General features: G+C 35.9%; 2 protein-coding genes across 4 annotated transcripts; one reads left to right on the forward strand and one right to left on the reverse strand.

The window, feature by feature from the left end:
- The first annotated feature begins 254 nt into the window (after positions 1–254).
- On the forward strand, positions 255–18,991 carry LOC128996685 (uncharacterized). Of its 3 annotated transcripts, none has more exons than XM_054422118.1 (5): positions 255–394; positions 7,053–7,141; positions 8,977–9,765; positions 10,515–10,682; positions 18,009–18,991. In XM_054422118.1, exons 2-4 carry the CDS (start codon positions 7,059–7,061, stop codon positions 10,621–10,623), a joined length of 981 nt encoding a protein of 326 aa, XP_054278093.1. In that variant the 5' UTR covers positions 255–394; positions 7,053–7,058; the 3' UTR covers positions 10,624–10,682; positions 18,009–18,991. The 3 variants fall into 3 exon arrangements, with proteins under 3 accessions (XP_054278093.1, XP_054278094.1, XP_054278095.1); XM_054422119.1 differs by having other exon boundaries at positions 255–387; XM_054422120.1 differs by lacking the exon at positions 255–394 and adding an exon at positions 408–456.
- On the reverse strand, positions 13,849–25,610 carry LOC128997521 (WD repeat-containing protein on Y chromosome-like). The gene is made up of 11 exons (XM_054423161.1): positions 25,540–25,610; positions 24,045–24,256; positions 23,288–23,487; positions 22,368–22,490; positions 21,067–21,235; positions 19,544–19,719; positions 18,626–18,814; positions 17,252–17,443; positions 15,759–15,863; positions 15,013–15,164; positions 13,849–14,065 (listed from the first exon to the last, which is right to left on the reverse strand). Exons 1-11 carry the CDS (start codon positions 25,608–25,610, stop codon positions 13,849–13,851), a joined length of 1,806 nt encoding a protein of 601 aa, XP_054279136.1.
- Between the last annotated feature and the right edge of the window lie 1,509 nt (positions 25,611–27,119).

Raw genomic sequence — 27,119 nt, forward strand, 5'->3', positions numbered from 1 at the left:
ATTTTCAGTTATAATACTCAGTTAAGTTTAAACGAGTAGGCTACTACTGAACTGATACCCGAGACGAGTCCTGGTACTGGATTGAAGGTTTAGCAGTACCAGTACTCAATAGTAGAAACGAGTACTCCAGTATCAGATACTTTTGGTTTTGAGTAACAGTTACACACGGGACTGGTGAGTATCCGATACAAAGTATCAGATACTGCAGTCCCGACTCACCTCTAGTTTAATCCTCCTAGCTCAGCAGTCAGCAGGCCAGTAGAATGTTTTGGGGTTATGAAGAAATGTAAAATGTGAAATTGGCGGGTATTTTTTTTATGTTATTAATGTTCCAACCTTCCAACAACTGTTAAAATCAGAGCACTATAAAACTAAAACAGGATAATTGTGAATTGTGAGTATGAATGTGAAAAGATAAAGAGTCCTAGCTGTTTTATCACTCACTGTAACTTGTAGGTTAAGTTCCTAACACTCAGAAATCACAAAATACTAACAAAACTTTATAAAACTAGACCTAGTTTAAATGGAAAGCAAGCTATTGAATTGTTTGTACTTGTAGCCATCTTGAAACCAATCCAAAAAACAACAATCCAATTAAAACACCCTCTAAGTGAAGGTGGGGCATAAGGGAGGGACTATGGGTACAATTCCATATCTATTGGAACAAACAACCGAATGAGTAATATTGATTATTCGATTGTTTAATTCGATATATCGTTTGATTGAACCAACGACGATATATCGATATATCGAACGATATTTTCATTCGGTTGTTTGTGCCAACAGATGGAAGTGTACCCGGTAGGGAAATTGCGATACCACTGTCTTTCCGGTTTTTATTATTGATACCGTATTTAATAGTAAATTTAATAACACGTACAATGCTGATCAAGAAGTTATTTAGTGTATTTTAAAGCGGGGTCTTACAGGCCGAGGGTTCAGTTTGTGTGTGTAAGCGGGGTCCATTATTTTTAAAAATGTTGTAGTTTGCTTGTTTATGGATATATTTTGATAAAACTTGGCAGATTTATTTATTTCATACTAAGATATTGATATTTTAATAAAAAACACACTTTATTAGTTTCCCTGTAGCAGCTAACCTAGGTACTCGTTAAACATAAATGTTAATGTAATAGATAATTGAAAATCAATCCAAGCAAATGGAAATTCGCTTAGTCGGCAGGTTTGCTGCAGCAGGGGTATTTATATTATCAGCAAGTTTGGTTGGTTAGGTTAGGTTATAACAGTTTAATTTTATAAATTTAAATTTTAAAATTAATTTTATGATTAAAAAGTTAATTTTATTACCAAAAAATTATAAAAATTAATTAATTTTTGGTAACTACAGTAAGCGGTTCTTGCGGCAAACGCTGAGCTGACACTACAAGATATGACGTCACCACACCTTTAGCCATAGTCCCTCCCGTATGCCCCACCACTCTAAGTGACACAATCCAAAAAACAACAATCCAATTCAAACACCTACTCTCACATAAGTAACAATGTTCTTGTCTTAGCATTAACATGTTTAGTGCTATTTGATCTATTTTTATCAAGTGAATGATAAAGTGAAAGTTTATTTCGGTTTAATACGATTTATATTAGGTCACGTACTGCGATTACAGAATCATTGCTTTTGGTAAGCAAAATATCTAAGAATCTTCATCACCCCTCTTACTCAAAGGCAAAGTTTTTTCTGTACTTTGAAGATACTAAATACTCAACCCATTCACTAAATGATAAACATTCATCAAAAGTATTCAGACAATAAAGTACAAAGAAACAGCAAAACTATAAATCATGTGTCGGCTTAAAAGCGCGGGCTCCCGCAAAAGGGCACAAAGATGTGTAGGCCTACTACTAGCCGTTCGCGAAACCTCTGGTTGTTGTTTACCCAGTGTCATCGGAAGATGACACTTCACAGAAGATTTTTAGACCAAAATATATAAGATTAAATTTGACTATAACTGGTGAAATACATCTTAAATTAAAGTTATTAATTCGGTTTTTGTCAAGTAATACAGTAGATAAATATATGCCGATGCTTGATGTGAAATCTGTGTGTGCATACATTCAATTTGATTCCTCAATCATGAAAATCGGTCGGGTAGAAGGGCCAAACGAACTCGAAATACCCCTGCTGCAGCAAACCTGCCGACTAAGCGAATTTCCATTTGCCTTGATTGATTTTCAATAAATCTATTAAATTAACATTTATGTTTAATAAGTACCTTGGTTTGCTACTACACAGGGAAACTAATAAGTGTGTTTTTTTTTTTTTTATATTAACCCTCCGAGTGTCATGCGTCGCTGCAGCGACGCGTAACGCACTTTGTATAGTGTCGTGTGTCGCTACAGCGACTCGCGAACACTGTTTACGGCGAAGGCTCTATGACTAACTGAATCGGACTGTACTGGATTGAGTTAGGTATCGTTCTTTCCGTAATATTCTAAGCTTTCTGCAGAGGTCTGTCTCTAAGCACTATTCATTTTAGTTCCGAAAATATTGTAGCAGACAGCTGACTGAGCTGACGTGCGTGTATTTGTAAACAGCTAGGTTACCCTCGGACCGATGACTGATGTGTTTTATTACATTTATCATTGTTTTAGTGTTAAAAATCAAAAGTAGTGATATACGTGGTGCATTATAAGAAGATTTAAGTGGTTTTGAAGTGCTGGTTGATGATCCTGAAGAAGTAGGTAGTGATATTGATGTAAATTATCAGCCAGATTCCTAGCTATGGTTGGGCTATGCATTCTTAGCTAAACGCTATGTACTGAAATCTGTTTTTTGCCCATAACTTATTTATTTGCAAATCTACTTCCTTATATTATTATATATTTGTAATCCTCATAAAATTTAGAACAAAGTGGCTATTTTCAAATATTTATAGGCCTATAATTTATACAATTTCATTGAGCGCAAACTTATTTTTTTTTTTAATTTTCGAAATTATAAATTTTTTTTTACCTAAAAAAATTTTTTAAAAAAATCTTCCTTATGTTTTATATATAATATTGAAGCCCAAGATTTTCCAAACAAAATGGTATATAGAACAGTATAATTAACATTGTTTTTAAGCTTCTCAGATCAGTTTTAATAAAATCTTGCAAATGAGCAAAAAATAGGCTGACATTAAGGCCAAAACACGTGACACTCGGAGGGTTAATAGCTTAGTATAAAATAAATCAATGTGCCAAGTTTGATCAAAATATATCCATAAACAAGCCAACTACAACATTTTGCAATATTCTCCAGAAGAATAACAAGGAAATTTTAAATGAACATTTTTTTTTAATTTTCTCCGTAAGCAATTACCGTACAAAAAAAATTTGATATAGGTACTAAATTATTTCTTTTTTAAGCTCTTTAACACTGTAGTGTACCAGCTGGTGTTATTGTCACATGTTTTAAGATGAATTAATTGTCAATATGTTTACAGTTCAGTTGTTTGTTTACTCACTTAGAATACACATCATGTTTTCAAAATATGTCTAAATATTTAATTCTATCAAAGATTCTATTAACCCTTAGAGTGCCAGGCGAGAAATAAAAGTAACGCTCAAAAAATGCCGATGATTTTTCCCGAAGGTCGCGCTAAAAATGCCGAGCGCGATCTGGCGATTTTTAGGTTAAAATTTTGTAAAAATCGAATTTTCGATATTTCGACCAACGAAAATTGATGTATCGCATCTAGTAACTTTCGACTCAATGTTAATATATGGGTTAAAAGAATCCGAGTATCCATTCGGTTGTTATGACAACTGTTCGATCATTACGAAACGTCCGGTCAGCCGGACGTTGGCACTTTTGGCTCGTTCTAAAAACGTCCGGTTCCCCGGACGTTGGCACTCAAAGGGTTAATATAATAAACCTCAACACTACAAACACATTCACTAACAGGTCACACAAGAGTCCTCACACAGAGAAGTGTGATGGCTGGAAGGCAACGTGTTAAAAAGGTCTGGAGAATAATTGATAAATTTTGTGTTTTAAGGGTAAAAAATGAGAAAACCCCATTTTTTTATTTTACCCCATACAACCCCCCTTTAACCCCGTTCCCATGGTCCGATCATGCTGGTTTGGGAACTCATTCAAGTTTATTCTGCCTTACACCTTCAAACAAAATTTTATCAAAATCGGACAAAAAGTACTCTAGTTATCATCTTCACGGACACACACACACATTACATATTTACATATACAGTGTGTAAATTAAGTATGGAAACAAATCTGTATTTTTTAAACCAAAATAGATAGAAATATTTGGTTTGTGGCATTGACTGTTAACCAAGGTTCCGGAATTTTTTGCATCAGAAAAAATTTTTCACCCCCTCAGGGGGGGTAGGGGTAGGGGGTAACTTAATTTTTTTAAATAGCAACCCCTATTGAGTGACCTCTCATTTTGAAGGGTTTGTCAAAAGAAATACAATGCCGTAAACCTGAGGTCGATATCTTACCCCTAACCAGAATGGCGGCCATTTTAAATTTCGAGATGGGCAAACGAAATCCAGTGTGGATACCCATAATTTACCTTTTAAATGGGTTACATTGGGTAAGCCGAACTCCAGATACCATTATTAGATTGAAAAGTGGATGTTTTTATCGTATTCAAAATTTTGCCCCAGCCCAGTGCAGAATGATAAAAAATCCGTTTATCCTAAAATAAATGGTGGTCAAGAACCAAATGTCAATTAATTATGTTTATAATTATGTAATAAAATTATAAAAAGACATTTTATAAAAATTATTATAGTAATTAAGTAAGAGAGGAAATTATGAAATAGTAAATTGAAATTTTAGAAATAATTTAAGTAGCTTTGGTTATCTCAGCTCCTTCGAAATGCAGATGCACAACGTAGTTTAAAAACGGTTTCTAACTTGGGATTTCCCATTTACCCTTTCTTATCAGTAGCTGTTTGGGTTTCTAAAGGATATTCTTTCGATAATGTTTCATCTACTCATTCTGGTTTAGTTAATTTTGTAGAGAGAGGTGTATTCAAGTGCTTCTGTAGTTTTGTTTAACAATGGTTCTTTTAAGTACACAGCAAAAAATTGACATTCTCCGCATTGTTGGGTATGGGGATAGGTCACGTACATATCAAGAAACTTGTGAGTTATTTAATGAACTGTACCCAGATCATCAAATAAACCGATCTACGGTAAGTAAGATCTGTACTAAGTTCTTGGAAACAGGGGATGTAGCAAATAAAGCTAAAACTGGTCGACGTAAATCAGTTGTAACAGAAGACATGACACTAAATGTGCTTTTGAGTATTCAAGAAAATCCCATTACATCTACTCGTCAGCTCGGTAGTAATCTAGGTTTAAGTCACACTTCGGTTCATAAAGCTCTGAAAGCCGAAAAATTTCATCCTTATAAGGTACAGCTAATTCATGAATTGAACAAGGATGATTTTGATCGTCGAATTCAATTTTGTGAAGAAATGATGCAGCGGTGTATCCAAGATCCGTTATTTAAAACAAAAATAGTATTTTCTGATGAAGCCTCATTCAGCCTCAATGGACACGTCAATAGACAAAACTCGAGGTACTGGTCTGATGAAAATCCACATTGGGCTCAAGAATGCCATACACAAAACCCTCAGAAGATTAACGTTTGGGCAGGAATAGTTGGATTTAGGGTAATTGGACCTTTTATAATTGAAGGTAATATAAATGGTGATCGTTATCTGGACCTGTTGCGCGAGTCTATTGTACCCGCTATTTCAAGAGAGTTTCCTCCTGAGGATGAAGAGCATGCCGTGGATGAAAGTATTTGGTTTCAGCAAGATGGCGCTCCACCCCACTTCGCTGTAAATGTAAGGGACTATTTGGACCAGACTTTTCCAGATCAGTGGATAGGTAGAAGGGGTTCCATAGAATGGCCTGCAAGATCTCCCGATTTGTCCCCTTTGGATTATTTTTTATGGGGATATCTTAAGAGTAAAGTGTATGTAAATCGACCAGAAAACTTACAAGAGCTTTCAGAAAGGATTCTGGCGGAAGCACGGGCAATTGATCAGCAAACAATTGGCAGAGTATTAAACGAATTTTACAATCGCTTAGGACTTTGTCAAGTTGCTCTTGGCCATCAATTCCAACATCTATGAATTATTCAGGTAATAGCAGCAAACATTACTTTAATAGTAATACCTTTTGTCTGTGTGTGTGTTTTACAGTATTAAATTAGTTTTATTATGTGTTATTATTTATGATGTGTATTATTTGTGCTCTAGATTATTTATTTCCTGTCTTATCTGTACTTCAAACAATTCGTTTGTGACAGGTTTAGCGGTACAAAAGCTATAAAATGACTGATCACTCAATAGGGGCTACTATAACAGGCATTCAACATTTTTAATTGGTGAAATGGGCGCTTTTTTACCCAATCAAGTTTTTGAATGCCTGCCATTTCGTCTAGGGATGACATATCGACCAAAGATTTGTGCCACTGCTTTTGTCTTGACAAACCCTTCAAAACGAGGGGTCACTCAATAGGGGTTTGCGTTAAAACATTTGGGGCTGCCCCCAAAATCCCCTATTTTGGGGGCTGGGGCAAAATTTTGAATACGATAAAAACATCCACTTTTCAATCTAATAATGGTATCTGGAGTTCGGCTTACCCAATGTAACCCATTTAAAAGGTAAATTATGGGTATCCACACTGGATTTCGTTTGCCCATCTCGAAATTTAAAATGGCCGCCATTCTGGTTAGGGGTAAGATATCGACCTCGGGTTTACGGCATTGTATTTCTTTTGACAAACCCTTCAAAATGAGAGGTCACTCAATAGGGGTTGCTATTTAAAAAAATTAAGTTACCCCCTACCCCTACCCCCCCTGAGGGGGTGAAAAATTTTTTCTGATGCAAAAAATTCCGGAACCTTGGTTAACAGTCAATGCCACAAACCCAATATTTCTATCTATTTTGGTTTAAAAAATACAGATTTGTTTCCATACTTAATTTACACACTGTATATATACTAGTGAGATTTTTCTGTAAATATGTTATAAAACCCGTTGTTTGTATGATGATGGGTTGTTTACAGGGTATAATGTATCACTTCTTGGGCACTCATCGTCTGGCAGAGACTCTCAGAGACGCCGCCAAGATCGATCCCCACGCTCCGTCGACATGGTTAGTGTGTTGTAGTGTAGTCTTAGAAGAAAGAGTTCCAACATAGATTGTTCAGGACGCTATCCATCACTGGTTAATTTCGGATTTGGAATTTAAGCATAGCTTCCACTCAGGTGGAAAGAAATATACATAAACAAGATAAGTACAAAACTGGGCAATGATGGGAAACACACACTTTATGGGCAATGTTCTTAGATTGTGCGGTTATTATCCTCTGCAGAGTAATTTTTCGGTTTTTAGCGAATTTCCCTATATGGAAGTAGTTATTACCGTAGGTCTCATGGTAAGACCTAGGCCCGGGACCAATTTACTTTTTCATTTTGATGTCCCCAGAGGCCAAAAACACCATTTGTTCAAATTTGTATATATGTATATACATATGTGTCCGTGAACACGATAACTTGAGTAATTTTTATCCGATTTTGATGAAATTTGGTTTGAAGGTGTAAGACGGGATAAACTTGAATGAGTTCGCGATCCAGCATGATCGGACCATGGGAACAGGGTTTTATGGGGGGTTTTATGGGGTAAAAATTGGTTTTTCTCACTTTTGACCCTCAAAACACAAAATTTCCCAATTTTTCTCTAAACCTTCTTAAAGAGCTTAAAAAAACAAACAATTCAGTGTATCAAAGTGTTTTTGTACGGTTATTGGTTACGGAGAAAATTTAAAAAATTGTAAATTTAAAATTCCCATGTTATTCTTATGGAGAATATTGTAAAATGCTGTAGTTTGCTTGTTTATGGATATCTTTTGATAAAACTTGGCAAATATATTCATTTTATACTAAGCATTAATTATTTTACTTTAAACACACACTTTATTAGTTTCCTTGTAGCAGCAAACCTAGGTACTCGTTAAACCTAATGTTATTTAAATAGATCGATTGAAAATCAATTCAGCCAAATGGAAATTTGCTTAGACGGCAGGTTTGCTGCGGCGGGGGTATTTTTTTCTTTTTGTTTTATTGACTTGATTTGAACAGAAGACACAAAGATAGAAGAAGACTCAGAAGACACACCTTTATGGTTACTAGATGTTGTACCCGTGCTTTGCAACAGGAAGAGGACACAAAATGCAAAAAAGTTAATATTAGGCTACTGCACCCTGTTTGTAAACTTTATAACTTTATACATCCACACATCCAAACTTTCTCATTTTTATACCTAATATTAGTAGGATTTAAATGAATAGTGTTTTTTGGCCTCTGTTTGCATCAAAATGAAAAAAGTAAATCGGTCCCAGGCCTAGGTCTTACCATGAGACCTACGGTAATAGCTACTTCCCTATAGGGAAATTCGCTAAAAGAAAAACCAAATGTTTTTAATACATACAAGATAAGCTACTTGAAACCATATATAAAACATACTTAACATACGCTTTAATGGTATTATGAAAAATGCTATAGTAAAAACAACGACAAAATCTATCTAATAACAACAAAGTTATGCCAGTTTTTCTTCACGTAAACACTGTAGCTGTATAAGAAGGCTATAGCCGCGCGGTTCACGGACTAGTAAGTGTTGGGGCAGCGCCCCTCAAGGTCACACCGACACCTCCGAAACGCAACCAGCCCACTACCAGTCTTTACTCTAGTCCTAGTCTACCCACCCAACCAGTCTTTGATAGTTGTTAAGCTAATAAAATAATATAATAAAGTAATTACAAACATCCTTAATCAACTGAACAAAATACACTTTTGAGTGTACAATTTTAAAAATACGTTGATTTAATAAAATAAGAATGTTAATAATATATTTATCGACTGTGTTTTGCAATCTTAAAATTTGACAATCATTATAGGCCTAATTTATAAATTCCATTTTCTTTTTAGCAAAATGGCAACTCCTGAAAAGAAATATAGTCGCAATCGATGTTCGTTCACCGGCTGTGGAAGAAGTAAGGCATCTCATCCAAAGTTAAGATTTTTTTCCTTCCCTGTAACAAGACCAGCTATTTGCGAGATGTGGATTACTAATTGTCAAAATGAAAAATTAGATACCTGCACAAAAAAAACTTTAAACAAGAGAGTGGTTTGTGAAATACACTTCGAAGATGACTCTTATTTGAGTACACTGAAAACCCGATTACATGCATGTGCCGTCCCAACACTACTGTCTCCGATAGAAGAAACGCCTTCCGACAATTTGCAAACAGACAAAGAATGTGACTCAGTACACGATGGACAGATTGGAGCCAACGTCGAGAAAACCCCAGACACACATACAAGTCAACATCATATTGAAGACGAGATTATCGCTAGTTCCTCTCCTAGAGAATTATTTGCCGACCAAACGTCACCAAAAACTCTCCAGACTCCTTTATACAAAAAATTTAAAAGTGTTCGGGGACGCCAGGAAACACCAAAAAAAAGTTTTTCTCCAGGAGAAAGTAAACTGGCTAAAAAACTTAAAGCCTTACAAAAAACTAATAAGATGTACCGACAGAGGCTCTACAGATTAAAAAATAAAGATAAGGTTCTTACTAAGGACGATATTATGGATGCTATTAAGGATATGCTACCAGATAAGGTGTCGAAATTCTTTTGCATGCAGCTAAAGCATGCTGGCGCAAACAAGCTGCCATGGGCCGAGGAAGAGATGCAACAAGCTTTGGCCATGAGGTAAGACCTAATTTAGATTAATTAGCTTTTTGTACATTTTACAATATAGTTAACTTCAATGAGAAATGGTCTTAAACATGTTTAAGGAATTTTATAAATCAACATTCCCCCCCAAAAAAGTAGGCCTACTGTAAAATTCTTATAAAAAGGGGTTTGTAACATTGAATTAAACGTTGACGTTGTTTGCTGTCAAAATATCTTGTTTAACCATACAAATTTAATATCCGTATCTCATTGGGAATTAGAGTACATTAACAATTGAGCCAATTGTATTTAAACGGGCTCATTATATAATAATGACCTAATAATAAACTCCACTATGAATTAGGTCGAATAGGTCCCACTTCTTGTCTTGATGTGCCACTAAGCACACGCACGCACACACTCTTTGCGGTGTTGCTTTGTTCTATTTTTAGGATTTTGCCTGACTGTTCACGCTGATTCGTTGTAGGACACACTTCCCTTCACCGACACCGACGCATCTACCAGCCACCGACTCACCTTTTACTGATGATTACGTTAAGATATTTATCGTTTACGTTACACACTTGCTATCATGTAAACAGCTTCAACTGACTGATAAAAAATAATAAAATTAGCCGACAGTATTTATATATAAACACAAGTGCTTTATTTACAGATGCAATTGGTTGTAGATTAAGGTCAAGTTTCATTTTGTAATTAATGCTCCACCTGTAGACTATTATGTTTCCTTATGACTTAAACATGTTTTAATATTTGATTTATAGATACAAATCACCGGCCCTCTATGAACAGATGAGGAACGATGGGTTTGCCTTGCCAAGCCCCTCTACCATCCAAAGATGGTTAAATGACCAACCAAATCATGAGAGATGATGGCTTAAAACTTGAAGTTATAAAGCTGAAGATTGAGCTTGAAGGTTGAAGCTATAAAGGTGAATAATGTAATAAAAATCAACCCATTGTAAATAAAAAAAAGTATAAAGGTTTCATATTAAACGTGAGATTCTCTTAATTATTAGTTAAATAATTGTAACATTTTCTCAGTTATTTCACCCGCTACAGCGTCAGAGCTACCCTAAAGAAATTCCAATGCTCAGACTGCAAAAGGGGCCTTTCTGAAGCCACTTTCTGCTTAAAAAACTTCCGAAGAGGCCTAAGTATGGTGGCCATTGGGAAAAAATTATGAAATTGAAAAACAAATAAAGGGTCTTCATTAATTGATTGTATAACTAATCCTAAAACTACAATTCATTTTTTAGACTGGCAATTCAAAATTAAAAAAAAAATTAAAATTAAATCTAAAAATAATACAGTAGGTAGTCATGGTGGAAGGAAATACATATACGTATATATATAATAGGTGTGAAATTTCCGTCATATTCTGACGTCACTCGGATTGCAAACAAAAGATCACCTGATTGTAACTGTCAAATTAGTATATGTATTTGTTTTGATTTGGTTGTTTTTGTTTTTATAATGTGTGTTTTATAAATACCCCCGCCACAGCAAACCTGCCGTCTAAGCGAATTTCCATTTGGCTGAATTGATTTTCAATCGAGCTATTTAAATAACATTAGGTTTAACAAGTACCTAGGTTTGCTGCTACAAGGAAACTGATAAAGTTTGTGTTTTAAGTAAAATAATTATTGCTTAGTAGAAAATGAATATATTTGCCAAGTTTGAACAAAAGATATCCATAAACAAGCAAACTACAACATTTTACAATATTCTCCATAAGAATAACATGGGAGTTTTAAATTTACAATTTTTTAGTTTTCTCCGTAACCAATAACCGTACAAAAACACTTTGATATACTGAATTGTTTGTTTTTTTAAGCTCTTTAAGAAGGTTTAGAGAAAAATTGGGAAATTTTGTGTTTTGAGGGTCAAAAGTGAGAAAAACCAATTTTTACCTCATAAAACCCCCCATAAAACCCTGTTCCCATGGTCCGATCATGCTGGATCGCGAACTCATTCAAGTTTATCCCGCCTTACACCTTCAAACCAAATTTCATCAAAATCGGATAAAAATTACTCAAGTTATCGTGTTCACGGACACATATATATATAAATCTATCTAATATATAAAATTCTCGTGTCACAGTGTTTGTCTGCAAACTCCTCCGGAACGACTTCACCGATCGTTATGAAATTTGGTGTGTAAATTCTGTAGGTATGCGAATCGGACGTAAACTATTTCCCGTTTCGAAATTCTTAAAAGGGATCCGCCCCAGTGGCTCTGGAGTTTCCCATGTTAACCTTATGAGAAATGGAATTAATGAATCTTAACAGCTGTTTCAATTAAACAAGTTGGTTCTGTTCTATGATGTTCAATAGCATTAAAGTTACAGGATTACCAACAGGGTGCAGCACTATTATTTCTTTTACATTTATGACAACAGCTAATTTGCAACCAAAAGGTGAGTGAGCGTAGCGAACGAACTTCAACCTGGAGGCGAGTTAGCGTAGCGAACGAGCTAACCTGAAGGCAAGTGAGCGCAGCGAACGAGCTCCAACCTAAAGGTGAGTGAGCGTAGCGAACGAGCTCCAACCCAAAGGTGAGTGAGCGTAGCGAACGAACTTCAACCAGGACGTGATTGAGCGATGCGAACGAGATCATCTTGAAAATTAAACGTAACGGTACTTTCTTTCCATCGGTCTGTCTTAGGGGAAACCTATAACTTAGGCGATACGAAGTTCGCCGGGTCAGCTAGTATATATATATATATATATCTATATATATATATACATATATAAAAATTTGAACGAATGGTGTTTTTGGCCTCTGGGGACATCAAAATGAAAAAGTAAATCGGTCCCGGGCCTAAGTCTTACCATGAGACCTACGGTAATAGCTACTTCCCTATAGGGAAATTCGCTAAAAACAAGAGTGACGTCAGAATATGAAGGGAATAGCACTTCTATGTATTTTCTTTCCACCATGGTAGGTAGTTATATGTTTTATATTTGTTTTTAGTTTTTACATTCTTGAGGGACTTCATTAAATGGTTGTATGAATAGTCCTTACACTACAATTCATTTTTTAGACTGGCAATTCAAAATTCAAAAAAATAAAAGTTCAATCTAAAAATAATACATATATGTTTATTTTTGTTTTAGTTCTTATATTCTTTTGTATATGCGGGGTTTTGTTAGCCGGTAAGAGTACGACACTTCTCATTGACACAGGTATTTGAGTGTCCATGAGAATTTCCTCTCCACCCGAAAAAATGAAAAGGTTAAAAAAACTGTATGTTCATATAAATTAGTCTGGTGTAGGAGAAACATATCAAATTGAATTGTTATTACATTGCAGTACCAAACTTAATTTTAGTCCCATCTCAAATTTGAGACATTCATAATTTTTGCAAACACTATGTTATCAAAATATAGTTTACCCAGCCTAGGCAATAACTTGAGCAGAACTATTTGTATAGAGCGTGAATGATAGAGCATACTCTCGTATTTACTAAAAACTTAAATTATGACAGGGTATTGGTCGAGGTTTTAGATAGGATATTTTATTTCTCAATATCAGGGACAAGATGAAATATATTATGAATATAGTGGCCTGAGTGCTGGAACGATGATTAAAGTGGTTCTTACAAACGCCTCTTAAGTACACTTATCATATCAAACGCGTCTACTCTATTCCATCGCACTGCCACTGCCACTAGTATACTGTAGTATACTGCCACTGTCTGTTGCGAGTGTCGATCGCTCGCCTTGCCCTCGCCATCACACTACTTTAGTTCCTGAATTGGCCGCAAAGGCAGTATTGAACGGATGCCTACATCATACGTTTCAGAGAAATCCACCTGAGACCACAGCGGTCATGCCAATTTTCCGGAGCTTCAACGCTTAGCATGGGGATGATTTATCTACTTGAGGAGTATGTTTTATCTATGGTTGCGGGAACATCTTTATGTTCTTTCTTGTAAAATGTAACATACATATGACACCCTTAACTCTGGCAACATTTTCAGAAATCGGATGACACAACCTACAACTGTTATTACGTGACTGTCACTATTTTCTTCAATTATTTTTCCACTTACTATCCTGAATAAATTAAAAGACAAAGTTCAACACCACATCTTACTGAGACGGATGATCTACGTTTAGCGTTGACATCTGAACTGAATCAACAGTGAGCCACGGAGAGGGGACGGCCGGCTCTTGTTCTCTCAGTGGAGGTGGCAAGGCTTCTCCCACTCTCCCCTCCCCTTCCGACAGCTCTCTCTGGCTCAGTTGCAGAATCATGATGTAGTCACAACATACAGCAAGAATCTCCATGCGGTTCCACTCACCCTCGCTTTAAAAAGCAATAAACGTTGATTAAACAGCCCTCATGTGTTTGGAAAACATGAATTACCTTAATTACCTCTCTCTATGTAGATGCCCAGCTCTTTTGGCACTGGATAGACAGAGTCAAAGTACATACTAGGTTAGGTACTACAAATCAGTCAGTAGCATCACGGACTTCGGGTCCAAGGCAGTGATGTCGTAGGTTCGGATCCTGGTCACTGTTGCTACTTTTTATCAGTACAGTTCACCCTTGTTCAGTACCAGCTTACCCCTTGCTTTGCTTGATACGTTCCACACACAGGTCCATGACCTATGTGTACGGGCAAATGAAATGGTAAAAAATGGCCACAAACCTCTATAAAAGAAAATACTAAAAAGATTTATACACATATTTACAAAGTGTAGGATGCAGCTTAGACACACATTTGAAAAAAAATGTCTAGGGAGTACAAAGGTCTTGCCAGTAGCAACTCTTTCTGTTCGTTTTTAAAATCTGAGGCTCCAAGAGTTTTCAAGTATAGAGGCAGTCGGTTGTTCATCGTAATTGCCAATGTGTAGGGAAGCTGTTTTTTTTTGTTCAGTCAACAGAAAAGGATATCAAGTTGGTCTTCTTTCAAAGCAAAAGATTGAGTTGCAAGAGCTGTGGATGAATAAAACAAAAATGGACAGGGAACATTGTTGCAGCCCCCTTGGGATAAAAAAAAATTAATCAAGTTAGTAACCCAGCTGTTTTCTTTTTTTGTCCTAGGACGCTAGGCACGAGCCTGGTATTGTTTTTTACATTACTTCAGGTTGGACCTAGGGGTTGCGGCATTATCACTTAGATAAAATCCATTGGTGATTTGAACCCGGGACCTCTTGGGCCGAAGTCCCACGGTATAACTACTAGACCAGCTCACCCCCACCCGCACCCAGCTATGTAGCGGCTAGATAGATTGACAGATGAAGTCTTACTTCCTGTACACACTAGCTCGGTCCTGCCGTGTAGTGGAGGATGTAGACAGTAGACTGGCTGGATGCGTCGTCTGCAGTTTAGTCTGCAAGGTGGGCTTGTCCCTCACACTAGTAGTAGGTGGGTCATGACACACTGGTCCTGGGTAGAACACCTGACAGACAATTTGTTATTTTAATAGTTTCTTAATAGTCTTTTTGTTTGGGTCAGGTACAGAATGGTTGAAAAAGTTGGTATTTTAACATAGTAAAAACATATTGATAAATCATAAAATAAGTTTTTTTTACTTCAACTTCCACAGTGTTTATTGGGCCTAGTAAAATTTAGTGGGTAATTACTGATACTTCCATTGACTCAAAGTAATACATGTTTCAAATTACACATTGTGTACGCAAAAAAAGGTCAAGCAAAAGTCAAAGTATCTCAACTTTGAAAATGTAAACATGTAGGTAAGCAGGGTTAAAGGGAAGTTAGTAGTCTCGTTTAAAATTGCAGAAAGTATAAAATCATAGTCAAGTAGATTACAAAGTAAGTTATTAGTTTCTGAATATTTTAACCATCAACACACTATTATTGTTTTAAACTTAGTGTTTTTTTCCCACCTTCACATCCTAGGATGTAGGCTCTGGCCCGGATCCGTTTTGCACATCAATTGAGGCTAGGCTTCTAAAATATCTCACAGAACCTCAATGAATTTTATACAGTTAACTTTTTTAATTTCTCATATTAACACTGTCTACTTCCTTACCTGAACTCCAAAGTGAGGAGTTCTGGACAGCAGACCAAACACAGGAAACAAAGTTGAGAGGGATTGAAGACAACTTTGCTCTTCAATGTCCCATACCTTCAATACCTGGAATATAGAATTTGGAAAATTATTACTACATACCAAAAATCAACTTAATTATTCATTACCTATTATTATGGCTGGGTAGCTGAGTGATTGTACTGGCTGGTGATTGTGCGGCATGGTTATGTTCATGTTGTGTCGAATTTTTTACTGACAGGAAACGGTTTATATAAGTTTTGATTTGGTTCTTTACCAAGGGACGTCAAACGCTCTGGTGTATCCATAAGAGTTTTTAAACTCATTTAAGGCCTTTAGGTTTGTTACCACATGAGCCCACGCTAAAAATAACTCTATTATGTTGATGAGAAACCTGAGCATTATCCAAGATTGGTTGTAGCTCACTTGGGCACCTACACTATGAAAGCAAAGTTGGCTAACTCCGGTCAAACTGTCATACTACGCAAAATTCCGTAATTATTTCAAAGTGACTAAGAAGGAATTTCCCTTAAAAGTTACCCAACCCTTATGACTTAAATAAGGCATATAGACAGACGTTAACACGTTCGCTGCGGGCCATCAAATGGCAGGCGTAGCCTCAGCGCGGCGCAGCCCGCAGCGTCGAACAAACCCGATTGCCGGGTGTTTGGCTCTCATATTTCGGTATGACGAATAGCAAATAACGTGCGGTGATGTCCTGTTTTATAACAAGAGTCGACGTAGTTCACTAAACACTCACATATAGCAGCACTGCTTGGAACGTTGCCGGTCCCATTGTATTGCCAATTGGAGGGAGAAAGACGGGACAACAAGTTGATTTTTAAGTTTGCCAGACGGGGATTTTATGGGGAAATATTACTACCAACCTACAACACAACAAAAAGCAAGTCACCCACTACACGCTAACGTGGAATTGGTCTGCCTTCGACCGACGCTAGAGCAAAAACGATGATATACGAAAGGCATTGCCGAGCGTATCCGATCGGTTACGGCAGCGTCTGAACAGCGCTCGGCCCGTATCCGATCGGATACACCCGCAGTGAACGTGTTAACAAAGGAAGGAGTGCACGTGCCAGACCCTGTTTTATACGCATTCAGTTTTTGTGTCTTTGTCAAGGGTGTCCTGTTTCAGTGAAAAATATGTCTGTGTAAAGACAAAGCCATCAAAACAAAAATCGTATATGGCCGTATTATCACTTCTAACATAGTGTTAAAATAGGTACCGGTACTGTAAATAACTCAGATAAAAATGTAAATAACTTAACATTATACTTTGAAAAAGTTCTTTATCTAAAAAGTAAACCAACATTTATTTCAATATCAACGATGCACTTGCAATAAGCACTTGCAATAAGCATTTATTGCACATGCCAACCCCGTACGTGTACGAAAGACGGGTACTCTGCTAGTCGTTTTATATTTTAGAGAGTTTTATAGTGGTTTCTTTAACTCACAGCATCTTTGGACATGCTAAGGATAACCCTGAGGTGTTTGAGTGCCCGGACGTCGACAATGCAAGACTTGTGTCCGAATAGAGTCACTGTTGGTCTGTAAGTGATCACTGGGTTCCAGAGTCTCAGGATCCCATCTTGGCCTCCTGTCACTAGCAGCTTCAGGGAGCGGTCTAGGTGGAAACATCTCACACCCTGAAATGAAAAATATTTACAATCTAATTCTAAACATACTCTTTTCCACCTTCACGGTGCAGTACTAGTCTTATGGGATGTAGTTGTTTAATGATTTAGCTTTGGGTGGACAGATGTTTCTTAGGCATCAAATGAGGCGACTTCCAAATCAATTACTATGATTTTATAAGCAGTGTAAATCCTAAACTGGAAACATCATGGTTATTGCATTGCATCAAGAATCATTTTATTTTATGGGTTTTAATGATAAAAATAAAAGTCACAGGATGTTTACATCTGATTTTTTACATTTCTCCTTTGCAATTCGCTCTATCCCCATGTCAAAGCTGTCACCAGGTTTTGGAGGTAGTTTAAGTGAGCCACCGACAGATTGTGCTAATGTATATTACCGATTTCTGTCGAATATGCAGACTTTTAAACCAAGTCAAACTGATATAATGATATTGTTAGCTATCCTTTATGTCATGCCAACTATCTCAGTAAAATAAAATAAAAAAATTAATTTTAGACACTACTGCAATTTGTGTCTCATTCATGTTCTTTTGTAATCAAAAATTGGTTTCAGTTGGTCCATATGGATGAGACGAACATACTTCAGTATACAAAATTCAATGATTAAGCTATTATGCCTACACAGCTGATGATGGGGTTCTGAACAAATACGGTTTTTGAGCTGGTTTACACAACCCGTCAACATAGATGGTTAAGGTAATTAAATAATTTTTTGAAACAAAGTGATATGTATACAGGGGCGGCTCCAGAGGGTAGGCCTGGGCCTGCCCAAAATTTTGGTAGATTTTTCAAAATTATAAATAAGTATAGAAATTTTATTATATGTAAATAAAGGAAAAGCATTCAAACTAATTATTTTGCATTTAAAGTTTTAAATTCCTTCCTTTTTGCGGGGAAAGCCTTCAAACCTCTCGTCCCCAATCAAACTCTTTCTTGATCTTTGTAAGGCCTGCCCAAAAAAATATTCCTGGAGCCGCCCCTGTATGTATATGAGTACTATGGTGATGCAAAAAAAGGAAATGTGTAATGTTCCATAGTCAATGTAAATACAAACAGTTTGTGGCTACAAGGATGTTTTAATTCTGGTTTCATAGTCTGATGCAAAGCAAATTAAAGTCACTAGTAGCTTATTAAAGAACTAAAAGTAAATACAACAAAATAAATTCTCACCCGCCTCATTTTGAAGATGTATGGCTTGCGTCGGCCGACCATGTGACGTATGATCACTGTAGTCTCAGGGTCGTTGCTACAGCTGATCACGGTATTGTTGTCACTGAAGTACTCCACTTTAGTCACTTCGTTTTTGTGAACCCCGTATTCTGTTTGAATGGTCACCCAGTCCCTTTGGGACTCTAGCTCCTGTGAAAAACTCAAGTGTTGAAGAGGAAAAATTGTTATTACACTATTAGGTGTAGTTTTGATTGTATACAAGATTCAACTATGAAAAAATACATTTTTTAGAACATTTTGTTGCAATTGTTGAATATTCAACATATATTTGAAGATTGTTTACTCAATATGTAAAAAAATAAAAATATGTACCGTATGTAAGTAAGTAATAAATTTGTTAAAAATAGTCTATTATGCATTCATTTATTGAAACCCATTCAAAATGTCAGTGTTCTGGATAACTTGACAACCTCTGGGTCCACAAATTGTCCAGTTAGTGAGGTTTTACTATCGTTGTAAATTTTATCGTAAAATTGTAACATTTACTTAATCCCCAACAGCTATAATAGTACACAAACAAAAAAGATAAATGTAACTTAAAAAGAGTCACACTCTAAGACACCAAAAACTCTGTATTTGAAATGCAACTAAAAAAGAAACAACAAAAATTCCGGGCGAAAATAATTTAAAGGGTAGACGACAGCTGGATACCTCTGCCCAAGATAGTGTCTCAAACAAAACTCCATAGTCCATAACATGCTATGTTTTAGATATTTATATTCTGAAACGTTGTGAAACTTATTTTTTACAAATTGATAAGAAATGTTTTCAAACCCCACCATCACCAAAAATGAACTTCAAAGTATAAGAATTTTTTCTACCTTCATTGGCCTTAACCATTTAAAATTTTATCAGCACCTTCCAGAAGTAGGTGTCCATACGATCAGTACTGGTCCGCTTGAAGAGGGCGTACTGCGGTTGTAGGAATGTGAGTGTAGCGATAGACCCGTGGTCATCTCCAACCAATAGAAGAGATGGGTCTTCTGTAGTGGCACCAATGGTGTAGTTGAGACACGTAGGAGTGTTGGGTAGACCTAGGCTCAGGCCGAGGGGAAAATTACTCATCTAAATAGAAATTACTACAACGGACAAGGAAATATAGGATATAGGAGTATGTTTAGACTATTTCTTAAACAAGATAATCATAAGTAAATCATGTTTAATCATAAGGATTGGTAGGTAAAATTGCTTAAAATATTCACTATGGTATCTTTTATAGCTGAGTAGCCGAATGGTTAGTGGTCACCAATCAATCTGAAGGCTGGTAAATTGCAATCCTGCAGTTTGTATATGAAACGCTATGGGCCCAGGAGAAATTTGCGCCCCTCCCACCTTCATTATAGAGGGGAATTTTTTGCTTCCTTGCCCCCAACGAACCTAAACCACCTTGAGCTGGCAGATTGGATCCTGGCAAAATTAAGTAGTGTTTTATGCTTTTAAACTGGACCCAGGAGTCCGTGACTATAAATTTATCAAAAAGGGTTTTCTCTGTAACATCCCTTTTTTAGCCATCCTACTCAACAAATTTTTACAGTTGAGGTGTCATTATAAAGCTTCTGGTGGAGGGGCTAATGTTAACTAAAAGTAATTTTCTTAAGGGCTTCACCCCTCTAACTTATGATTAATTTATTCCTTGAGTCCGCTTTCAATTTTACTGACCGACGTTAAAAAACGTTTTAGATGAGAAATTTAATGTGAGCAGCTGGACCAATATGTGTTTAATTACAATCTGATTGTAAACAAGAGACAAAACTGTTTATTAAACTGCATGTTAAATAGGCTATTTTAAAACGTTTTTATTAGCTCGCTTTCTTGTCCGGTACAAATTTTGCAATCAATTTTATACTAAGTTCCCGATGAGCTAGAGACTTGAAACTTGAAACATAGCTCACAAATGGATGACAATGCAATATTATAATTTTATTTTCATATTTCCCAAACTCAAACTCGCTTATCAACTCGCTTTCTTAAAAATTTTGATACTTCCCGATGAGCTAGAGACTTGAATCTTAAAACATAGCTCACAAATGGATGACAATACAATATTATATTATTTAATTTTCATATTTCTCTTGGGCTACGCCCCATGGGCTTGTTTTTATTAGCTCGCTAGTCGCTTTCCTACAAATCTTTTTGATATCAATTCTAAACAAAGTTCCCGATGAGCTAGAGACCTAAAATTTACGCACATTCAAATCTGAAGATCCTGGTTTGATTGGAACTGAGTAAATTCTGGACCAAGATCCTATGGTGATCAATTAATGATGCTAACAGAAGGTCATACAGCAACAACACAACGTTTAAAATGTCAGATCCTTTACAAAAAACCCCAAAAAATTGGCTTTAGAAAATATATGCAACAAAAATATTGATTGACTTGCCGGAGATGTGGTACGTAGGCACATGGACCAGCCCAGTTGCTGAGTACAGGTGGAGACTACGATCACTCACAGCTATCAAAAGCATGGCTGCATCAGCAAGATAGCAAGCATCCGTCACCCAGGTGTTGTTTTGGCGTCTTTTTTCTTCACTCTGAGAGCCCAGCTTTGCCTAGGATTGGTATTCATTGACTATGGATACTGCAAGTATTCTCATTGTAAAGTAATGATAGCCGAAGCTGTGTATTATGTTGAATTTAGACAACATTGACCCACCATGCTGTGTATTTTGAAGTGAAGATGAGTGAAGAGTGATTATTGAATAATTGTGAATAATTGAGATAATGGCTTTGTAAATGAATAATACTTGCTGTATCTTTCGCCTGAACCACAGTCTAGTAATAGTAATCGAGGAAAGCTGATAGGTTCAGACTCAAACTATCAAAAGCTACTGACTTGTCTCAATATCAAACATTTCTATCATGTGAACAGTAAAACCACTCAGCTATCTTAATTCAGTACCATATTTAGTCTAGAAAGTACTCCCCTAATTACTAGCATTGTAAGATTGCAGGTTTGATCCTGAGAAATGTATAGTTTTGATGGTTTGGTACCCATCTGTCCTTGATCATTATTGCCTTTCAATAAATATAGTCCTCTGGCGGTTGTACAGCTGGCCTTAGTCCCAGCAGCAAAGCCACATAAATGATCTTACTTCATTCTGCATTTATCATTCACTTGTATTCAGGTTGAAATACAGTATGCAGCATTGTGTCCCAGTAACTCTAAGGTAATGACAAAATGACATTACTTTCATAGGTTTCATGATGTACTTTCATACATTCATACATTGGGTGTCATTTCCAAACAAATGACAAATGAGAACTAATATGACCAATTCTGAATTATCAACGTATGACTGTGTTTAATCTTCAGTAAGTAAAGCTTGAGTGTATAATAATGTTGACAGTAGGTTTCACTTTTTGATGGTGAATTTTACAGTGAGTGAGCACTTCCTGTGAGCTTATAATTTACAAATAAACTGTTTTATATGGTTTTAATTATTTGCTGGTGAAATCCCTCTATAAATAGAGAGGAAAGAGTAATTAACTACACAGGCAAATATTACCAAGTATTTGCAGTTGTTTTCTATAGCCCTTGGGCTCTAATTTTCTCAGGTAAACAGCTGAATCCTATAACTTTCCAGATAAATAAAACCACCTAAAAGGATTTTTTATTAGTGGTATAACATATGGATGAGTAGATTATTTGTTTAATAAGCTTCATAGTTCATATGTTCATACCTGATATTGCTCCAGCAGTCCTAAGCTCCAGTCGTAAAGGCCAACTCTAGCGTACTTTGATACCACAACATAACAGAAAGAAGTTTGTGTCTCTACTGGTACCACTCGCACGATCATTTCTCTCTGGACATCATCAAAACATTTCAAGTTTAATTACCTAGCTGCCTTTAATTTCTAATAATCCCTTTTGAATATTATATACCGGCACCATAAATAGCAAGTTTAGATGCTAGGTAGGTGAAAGGTGATACTTTTGGATGTTGGCTTGGCTTCACATATTAATCTATATGTATTCTTGTGGAATTACAAACTATATGGACCCAAATCCAAACTGAGGGAAAAAATATTAACTCACTTAAAAAATTTTAAAAACCCAGAGACAACAGAACAAACTTTCACAACATTAATAACAACTTATTTTGCCCTACTATCGGAATAATTCTTCGGAGAAGAAAATGTGAGCAGAATTCATGTATCCTATACAGAGTCAAATTTCCTCATGTAAGCATCTGAACTATTTCCATTTTTTTTTTTTTTTTTATCTTCCCTTTAAAAGTGCAAATTTAAGAATAATAGATACAAATGAACGTTTTACTTTATCAGTGTTACAGTCGAACAATCATAAACATTCTGGTTCTAGTAGATAAGATTAGATTATATTTGTACTACGCCAACACATCAAAGGGTGTGTATTTTAAAGGTGAAAAATGACTTGAGGTTGAGTGTTACATGTTGGATGAGATAACATCTTTAGTAGTAATCAGGCTCAGAACTTCTTATTCATGACATACTGTTGTCAGCACGGCAACTGCACAGGATCGTTTGATTCTTTCTCATTACTAATCCAAAATGTATTTATTATCATAAAGTAAAAGAATAAGACTCGATATGAAAAAATAATCAGGCTATAATATTTTTACCCTGCAGTGAGGCAGTGTGAATAGCTGACAGAAGGGCTGTTTGATGATGTTGCTAGGCCGAGGTCTTGCCTGACTGACTGTCCACTCAACTACGGCATCCAACAGCTGTTCCCACCACAGACAGTCTCGGCTGCCGTCTGCGTTGCTTTCCACCATGTGATCAAACAATCTGCGGGCCGCGATCTCATACGCTGAAGTCTCTGCAGACAAATCATATATTTCTTGTGAAGAAATTATTTTCAAAGTTTATCTTTACACTCAAATGATCTTATGTTTATAAGGTAATAATTGTTTTACCTGTATTTTGCAAAAAGTATGAACCAATAACTAAAACGTTTCTTGCAGCGGTATGGAGTCAATTGTTCCAATAATATCAGCATCACAAGTTAGTAATGTACATACGGGGTTGTATAGAGGAACTCTTGGATAAAATACTGTGACCATGGAACCTGCTTATGTAACAATCTGGTATATGAAGGATTGTATCCAATACAAATTTATTACCTAAAACAACTATTGCTATACAAAAACAAAAGAGGTAGAGGATGGAACTTCGGTGTCCGATGTCCTTGGTTTAAACACCAAATAAAGGAATTTATCTAAGTGGCTGCAGCCCTCTAGGTCTGACCTGAAGTATTGCGTAAATTGGTTCTGGGCTAGAGCCTAGTGTCCTGGATGTGAAGATGGAACATATTACAGAAAAAAAATCCTCAAACAGCTTTATAACATAAATGAACACAGAAAACATTATATTTACCCAAAACACTCTCTACAGCAAACACAAATTCTTCTTTGGTGAGTTTACACCATCTGAAGTGTGGAGGAGCACTTCCTTTAGGTTGTTTTACTTTCTCCGTTGTCTTTTTCTCGTAGAAGAACTCTCTTAGTCTCGTTAGGTCCTCTGTGTCGAGTCTCTCAAGTAACTCACTTCCATGGATAAGATGTTCTCGGTCCCTGTCCTGTTCAAAACTGCAAACAGGAAAGAACGAGATGTTGTAAGGGTCGAGGGAAACAAAAAAAAGTCATCAAAGCACCCAAGAATTTTTAGGCTTTTTATTGAAATGTTGATAATAGTATGAAGTAAACAAATTTCATTAAAATATGTACACAGACAAGCAAGCTTTAACAGTTTATTTATTCTCCATAGGATGGAAATTTTGTATTTACCCTATTTTTATTTTTTCCGTAACCGTTAGGCAAACAACAACTCTTTAAACCTACTATTTTTTTTTATTTACACAGCGGTTTTGAAAGAAATTTATAGCTATATATAGTTTTAGGGTTTAAAAAATGGGAGAACTGATTTTTACCCCATAAAACCGCCCATAAACCCTGTTCTCATAGTCCAATTCTGCTGGTCTGTGAACTGGTTTGAGTAAACGTATATGTTTACAAATTTGAGTCAAATTTCATCATATTTTGATAGTTTTTGGTCGAGCTATTGCGCTAACGGACAACGGATCCACAAGCACATCCAAGGCAACACTAAATAAGTGTGGCCTTGGCACATATATAAATATATACAGGGTGGCTGAAAAGTCACTACCTATTTTAAATTAATAATCATCATGACTTCTGGCTATGATCTGGCATGCGCAGGCAAGTGATGTGGACTATCTCATCAAATTAATTTATCTAGGAATGTTACATTGAGCCTATCTCAAACAATATTCATGATGATTCACTGCCACTTTCAAAAAGTTTATTATGACAATTTTTTATTGCTTTAGAGGCTTTATTCCATTCAGTACCCTCCACAACCTCTGGACCTGCACAATAGACTGCTTCACTATCATGAGACAATTGTTGTCCTTTCCTCAATAGTACTTCAAATACCAGCCGCAATAGCAGACTTAAAAGCTTCAATCAGCTGACAATTTGAGCTACGAAAACCATATTATAGGGTTTTGTTGATAAACATTTAAATTAGGTACATACTTTTCAGCCACCCTGTAATTGAACACATTATTAAATTAATATATTGTGCCCTAATCGCAATAATTTCTATTAAAATTTACATAAATTAAATCGATCCTGGGTCCAGGTCTTACCATGTAATACTTAATCCATGTAACATGTAGGTGTAGCTTAATCCCCATTTGGGAAATAAATTCGCTATTAATAAATTAATTTATTTCAACTGATAATGCAACACTAGGCTTAGCAATAATCTTAGAAAACACCCTCATGATGGTGGATGGTGGATTAGTAACTCTTAATATGAACTTTAACCATAAATTATATGCATTTACCTTGAGCATATGCCTTCAGTAGTACTACTATTTTCTACACTTGGCTGGTCTAACAGTCGAGGATCGTCCATTGTTGTATAACAATCCTAAGATACTATGAATAAATAGATACCATTGATTAAGTAAGATACACTCGACCGAAAGCGGCGAAAGCTACCCAAGCATGTCAAACCAAACTGCTAACCCTATAGAAGCTTTATTGATCAAACCAAACAGTGACTCGTTTCCTCCTTCTATTTTCTAACTGCTATACTGCTAAAATATCAAGAAAACATCATTTATTTGATTTTCATTATATAATCTGTTTGTGTATTTTTAATATTTATCTATAGGCAAAAAAGTTTCTTTAAAACCTTTTTACTCAGCTTGTGTGCATCACAGGAAAAATCTACGCATACTGTTAGAAAGATTTTTTTCCTGTAGATGTGCAGAATCCCTTTATAAATTAAAATAGGCTCAAAAATAAGCACAAAAATGTAATTGAAATTTTAAAAAATAGCCATGGGGCTGCCATGCTGGTGACAAAATAACAACAAAACATAAACAGAAAATCAAAAGAAATGGTAGAAATTCCAATCGCATGTTTTAGAGTTTTCCACCACTGGATGACATCTAGTTTATTTTATTAGACAACCCTTATTTAACGGACATAATTTTTATTTTAAATTTTCAATGGTTTGCGAATGTATTTTTAAAGGTTTTTTGAAATCCTAACTTCGTACAACACTAAATCAACTGTTTTAAACTCTATCCAATTTTCATAGCTAAAATGTATTTTCCTGATGAATTTATAAACATTTTATAGTTTTAACATATTACAAAAAATAAGGTTGAAGTAATTTTTTGAATAGTTAGTTTGATTTGTGGTCAAATAAAGATAGAATTGTTAAAGAAAGCTTGAATTTAAGTGATTTGACATACATTACTACTATGATATTGAATAAATAGCATTTGTAAACAACTAAAGCAGTCCTGGAACGCAGTGTCGCTTCAAACTGTAGTGATTTTTCCTACCTAACAATGGGATTTTGACTGCTTAGGCGTTGACAGTTACCTATCCCTGTGGCCTATTTAGATATTTTTACTGGTTCCCATATTTTTTTCTAATGGTTACACCAAAACCTGGCTACACCACTGCATTTATTTATTTATTTATGGTAACAACCATCCCACATAGCACAGAATATCCTCAGGATATCCCACAGAGTTCCCAAAATGTCCCAATATCCCATGAGATATAGGAATATCCCTGGGACATTCCTGACATATTCTCATTACAATAATTAATTTAATTTTTGAGGGTTTTTGATCGAGGGGCAGGAATATCTTTGGCATATCCCTAGAATATCTACGATATCCTTTTTTCATAATTTATTTGTAAAATCCACTAATAACTCAAGAACTTCTTGAAATATGCTACCAAATAAGGACAGCTTTCCCCACACAGCACAGGATCTTGATCAGTTCCCACATATCCCACATAATAAGTTAGATCCCAGGATTTGAGAATGCCCCTAGGATCACTCTAAGATATTCCACATATCTAACACAAACGAATGCATTTTGAGGATATCCTGAGG

The sequence above is a fragment of the Macrosteles quadrilineatus genome, unplaced genomic scaffold (assembly GCF_028750875.1).
Source record: "Macrosteles quadrilineatus isolate MER2022 unplaced genomic scaffold, UCM_ALF_1.0 Scaffold_6__1_contigs__length_79288215, whole genome shotgun sequence".
Classification (NCBI taxonomy): domain Eukaryota; kingdom Metazoa; phylum Arthropoda; class Insecta; order Hemiptera; family Cicadellidae; genus Macrosteles; species Macrosteles quadrilineatus.

Bases quoted from the DNA above. Each gene is read 5' to 3' on its own strand.
- LOC128996685 (XM_054422118.1), top strand. From the start codon at position 7,059: ATGTATCACTTCTTGGGCACTCATCGTCTGGCAGAGACTCTCAGAGAC. The intron at 7,142-8,976 runs GTTAGTGTGTTG...TTTTCTTTTTAG, and splicing joins CCCCACGCTCCGTCGACATG to CAAAATGGCAACTCCTGAAA. The intron at 9,766-10,514 runs GTAAGACCTAAT...TTTGATTTATAG, and splicing joins CAACAAGCTTTGGCCATGAG to ATACAAATCACCGGCCCTCT.
- LOC128997521 (XM_054423161.1), bottom strand. From the start codon at position 25,610: ATGGACGATCCTCGACTGTTAGACCAGCCAAGTGTAGAAAATAGTAGT. The intron at 22,491-23,287 runs GTAAAAATATTA...GATGATGTCCAG, and splicing joins TCACACTGCCTCACTGCAGG to AGAGAAATGATCGTGCGAGT. The intron at 15,165-15,758 runs GTAAGGAAGTAG...ATTGTCTGTCAG, and splicing joins CTCCTCACTTTGGAGTTCAG to GTGTTCTACCCAGGACCAGT.